Below are 5,058 nucleotides of genomic sequence, written 5' to 3' on the forward strand. Positions count from 1 at the left end.
CTGGGTGTTTGCTGAGGTCCCTGGGCAGCAGGGCTGGCACATCCACGTTGGGCTCTGAGAAAGGGGGGGACCTGGTGAAATAGGGGGACCCCTCTCAGTGGGAACAGCCTCCACCCCCACCAGCAACGCCCAGTCCAAGCCGTCAGATCTGGAGCCCGGCGGCTCTCCCAGTCCTGGCCCAGCCCCCTTCCTGCCCAGCTCGGCACACCTTTGGGGACCTGTCAGTCTCCCCATCACTGACTGGGAAGCCGCTTCCTTACACGGCCCAGCGACCCTCACTCCGGTCCACCCTCCCTTCCAGCTGCTCTCCCATCGCCTGCTCTGCTCCAACAGGCCAGCACCCTGTGGCCTTCGCCCCGGCTGTTCCCTCCACTCAGAACTCTTCCCCACAGAGCCCCTCCCTCCTCAGGCCTCTGCTCCTCTCCCTCTCAGGGCGGCCTTGAGCTCCTTCAAACTGTAATGCGCCCCACGACACACACTCCCTCCCCGTCGTCCTACCTCATTTCCTGCACCCTCTGTGGCCTGGCATTGCATCTGTGCACCCCTGTGTGCCCCTGTCTGCCTCCCGACCAGCGAGAGCAGACCTCGCCTTCACATCCTGGGAGCCAGCACCTGGCACTAGTACGTTTTGTTAACTGGATACGGAGTCCAGAATCCAGCCTTTGTCCGGCTCTCAGCACGTGAAGGTCAAGCCGCCTGGTCCATGCACAGACCCTGAGTGGGCAGAGGTGGGGAGGGTGCAGACTCCAGGTCCAAGCTGGAGAGATACGGGCCTCGGGGCCAGGCCGCCTTTGAGCCTGGGAAGTAGGTGACCTCACCAGGGAGAGAGGGCACTCAGAAAGGAGGCCCTGGGGCACCCCAACATTTGGAGGTGAGGCAGGCAGAGGCTGAGGGCCCAGCACAGGCAGGTGTTGGGGGGAGGGGCACCGTTAGGCAGTGGCCACTTCACGTGAGGACGGGAACACCTCCAGGGTTGGTAGCATGGCCCAGCGGGTGGGCGAGGGCTGGCAGGTCACCCTCCCCTCAGGAAACACAGCGTTGCAAAGCTTCCTCTTCTGTTCTCTCGGAAGGGGCATGGAGAGGCCAGACAGTTATCACGCCCACTTGCCATATGTGGGAACTGAGGCTCAGAGGGTAAAGAACGCACGGGCCCTGTGCAGTGAGCTGCAGAGTCGGGGGTGAGCAGAGGCCAGGGCAAAGGGCAGGGGCTGGGAGGGGGGATTCCCTCCCCTCCCCCCCCAGGTGGTCCCTGAGGCTAGAACTTGATGGGTTGGATCAGGGTGTCCCCTGAGACCCCGCCCCGCCCCTCTAGGCAGTGACTCTTGTTTGGTGAGGCCTGGATGCCCCCAGACAGCAGTGCACCCCCCAGGGACACAGGGAGGAGGGGCCTCAAATGCAACAGGGCACCAGGCCGTGCTGAGGGCTCTAAGTGTGTCTCCCGGTTGGATGCCGCCTCCACATCACGATGGCTTTGAGAAGCCATCACACAAGAGGCCAGACCTTGGCACAGCCTGGAGGGCTCAGCCAGGTCCTTCCCGCACCCAGGTCCCTCTCTGCCTCTCTCTCCTTGCGTGATCTTAGCCTCACTTTCCCCATCTGTAAAAGGGGAGCAATGCTAACACCTACCTCCTAAGGCCACTTTACAAGGACAAGATGAGAGAATGTGTATCATGCTTGTCACCGTGCTTGGAACAGAGAAATCATTCAATAAATGGTACCTGCTACCACTATTATCAATGATGATCATTGCTGCCCATTATAAATCCATCTCAATTCATCCTTCATCTCTTTATGCTCTTGCAGATTTTTATAGCACGAGGGGACCCACCCTCTGGCCTCTGGGCTGAGGTAGAAGAGGGTAACAAGGCTGGGACCCCCTTGGCCACCCTGGCCCAGCAGCGAACCTGCCCTGTGTCCTGGGGTCTCCCCGGCTGGAGCTGTGCCTCCAGAACGGGGACCCTGAGCACAGAGGCTGGAGTGCTAACAGTGACGGTGACGAGTCGAGCATTTACTGAGCACGTACTATGCACCCGGGACTCCGGCTGAGAGCGCCAACCAGTGGCCAGGCAGGAGGCTGAGGGCACGATTGCCCCCTCCTGCCTGGGTCCTGCTCCGTGCCAGCTTCTCAGGCCGGCTGGGCACCCCTGGGTCATGGATACCTGCCAAGGGGGGTTGCTGGGAGGGCAGGGCTCCTGGCAGGTCTGGCGCCCCGAGCTGTGTATGTGCCTCAGGCATCCCCAGAGAGAGTCCTGTGGGCCCTGGGTGGGGGCCCCCTCCAGCCAGCCATCCCCAGGACCCCAGCACTCACTGTGCCTTGGTTACGGGGTGAATAATTCAGGCCACTGAGTGTCGGTCATGAAATATTAAACAGACTCTTACTGACGCACCAGCATTCGAATGCGTGTGTGGGGGCGACGCTGGCACTGGGGCGTGGAGGCCAGTGGCCTCAGGCCAGTGTGTGGCTGAGGTGAGGCATGGGTCTCTGTCGCCGTGTGTGCTGTGTCGGCTCGTGGGCACCACTCTACCCTTGACGCTGTGGGGTGTCAGAGGGCAGCCAGGCATGGCCCCTGCTCCTCCCCAGATGTGTGAAGTGTTGGCTCAGCATCAGCCCCAGCCAGTGGCAGCTGTGTGTCTAGGTCGGACGGCCCACACCAGGAGGAAGGAGTGCCCTGGGGTCAGGGGTCAGGGAAGTGGACAGAGGCCAGGGTTTTAGGGACAGGGAGAAAGACATCAGCTGGGCGTCGGTGGGGGGAGTGAGAGGGAGGGGCCAAGTCATGTTGGCAGTGACAAGAGGGGGAGTGAGTGGGCAGATGGAAGAAGAGTAGGCGGCCTGGTGCCTGTGTGAATGGACAGAGGGGCTGGGATTGGACCAGGGAGGGAGGGCGTGGATGGAGGGGTGGAGCGTGGGTTTGATGAAGTGAGCGGATAGATGGGTGGATTCGCAGGAAGAACCGCACTTCCTGGGCACAGCGTACGAGGGCACAGCCCCTACCCTGAGCTGAGAATCACTGGGGCTGTTGGTGGGCAGCTCCTGGGTCTGGGCCTAGATCAGTGATGGCGAACCTATGACACGCGAACTCATTTTTTTGGTTGATTTTTCTTTGTTAAATGGCATTTAAATATATATCAAAAATATAAGCCTTTGTTTTACTATGGTTGCAAATATCAAAAAATTTCTATATGTGACACAGCACCAGAGTTAAGTTAGGGTTTTTCAAAATGCTGACAGGCCGAGCTCAAAAGGTTCGCCATCACTGGCCTAGATTGTGGTTCCACCTAGTGCCCAACTCTGGTAACTGCATCCTGGGCTGTCCATGACCCACGGTGAAGTCAGGAAAAGTGAGGATCAGCCAGCGGCCCTGCCAGCTCCCCTGTTCCCAGCGGCACTCCAGCTTGTGGGGCGAGTTCCCTGTCCCCCAGTAAGGACCCTCTGTGGGAGCTGAGGGGCAGTGACAGGTGCAGGCGAGGGGATGCCCTCTCTCCACTCCCTGTGTGCCTACTGTGTGCCAGGTGCCGCATGGCACAGACAGGTGTGCGCTCACTCACACGCCACGTGCAGCTGTGTGGCCTCGGGCCTGTCACAGCCTCTGAGCCCCAGCTGCCCCTCTGCCGCTGGGAATGCCTCGGACCGCAGGGCGTCCAGCGAGGGCCTGCCTGCTGACTTCACAGCACAGCCACGGGGAGGGCTCAGGGACGGTGGCCATCCGGAGGGTTGCCAGGCTAACAACCAGGATATCCAAACGAATTTTCATTTCAGATGAACAACAAGCCACATTTTAGTATAAGTATACCTTATACAATATTTTGGATACACTTATAATTTTTATTTTTAAATATTTTTTATTAATTTCAGAGAGGAAGGGAGAGGAAGAGAGATAAGAACATCAATGATGTGAGAGAATCATCAATTGGCTGCCTCCTGCATGCCCTCTACTGGGGATCGAGCCCACAACCCAGGCATGTGCCCTGACCAGGAATCAAACCTGGGACCCTTCACTCCACAGGCCGACGCTCTATCCACTGAGCCAAACCAGCCAGGGCCGTAAATGATTTGTGGTTTATCTGATATTCAGACTTAACTGGGCATTCTGTGTTTTACCTGGCAACCCTACCTTTCTGTTCTCTGGGAACTCAACCTTCTGAGGGAGGCAGAGGCCAAAAGCAGTTATGTTCAACCAGGCAAGACAGGTGTCCCCGGAGTGGGGCCAGGGCAGTATGGGCACAGGGGTGAGAAAGGCCTGCCCTGCCTGGGAGAATCAAGGCAGGCCTCATGGAGGAGGGATTTGCCCTGAGTCTTAAAGAGCAAGGAGGAGATGCCCTAGCCAGTTTGGCTCAGTGGATAGAGCATCGGCCTGTGGACTCAAGGGTCCCAGGTTCGATTCCGGCCAAGGGCATGTACCTTGGTTGCGGGCACATACCCAGTGGGGAGTGTGCAGGAGGCAGCTGATCGGTGTTTCTCTCTCATCGATGTTTCTAACTCTCTATCCCTCTCCCTTTCTCTTTGTAAAAAATAAATAAAATATTTTTTTTTTTAAAAAGAGCAAGGAGGAGGGAAGGACATTCTGTAGGAGAGCAGGCAGTAGGTGTGGGACTTACAGGGACAGAGGGTCCGTGTGGCTGGTAGGGAGGGAGAGGCCAGGCCAGGCCTTGGTAAGGGGTGGGCTATTCACGGAGGGCAGGGCCTGGCTCAGTCCCAGGTGTATTTTAGGAAGGAAGGGCTGGGGGAGGAGGGGCAAGCCAGAGGGGCCCTGAAGGGGGCTGGCACAGGTCTGAGTCCAGAGGGAGACAGGAACAGCGGGGCCTAGTGACTAGGCCCCCTGCGACCCACCCTGCCAGCCCTCCAGGGTCCCCGGAAGGGACGAGGGTCTTTAGAAGGCCTCGCAGGGGCGGGTGCTGAGAGCCTCGGTGGGTGTTTCCTGTTCGCAGGGGAGTGAATGCCCAAACCAAGAACGGTGCCACGCCCCTGTACCTGGCGTGCCAGGAGGGCCACCTGGAGGTGACGCAGTACCTGGTGCAGGAGTGCGGCGCGGACCCGCACACGAGCGCCCACGACGGCAT

At 59.0% G+C, this 5,058-nt stretch overlaps 1 protein-coding gene across 1 annotated transcript in view; it reads left to right on the plus strand.

Moving 5' to 3' along the window:
- ESPN (espin) overlaps positions 1-5,058 on the plus strand; it is a 23,577-nt gene that overhangs the window by 3,871 nt on the left and 14,648 nt on the right. The window contains exon 3 of the mRNA XM_014546197.1: positions 4,927-5,056. Within this exon, the coding sequence (XP_014401683.1) occupies positions 4,927-5,056 (130 nt within the window). The remainder of the gene's footprint in view (positions 1-4,926; positions 5,057-5,058) is intronic.

The sequence above is a fragment of the Myotis brandtii genome, unplaced genomic scaffold (genome assembly GCF_000412655.1).
Source record: "Myotis brandtii unplaced genomic scaffold, ASM41265v1 scaffold434, whole genome shotgun sequence".
Classification (NCBI taxonomy): domain Eukaryota; kingdom Metazoa; phylum Chordata; class Mammalia; order Chiroptera; family Vespertilionidae; genus Myotis; species Myotis brandtii.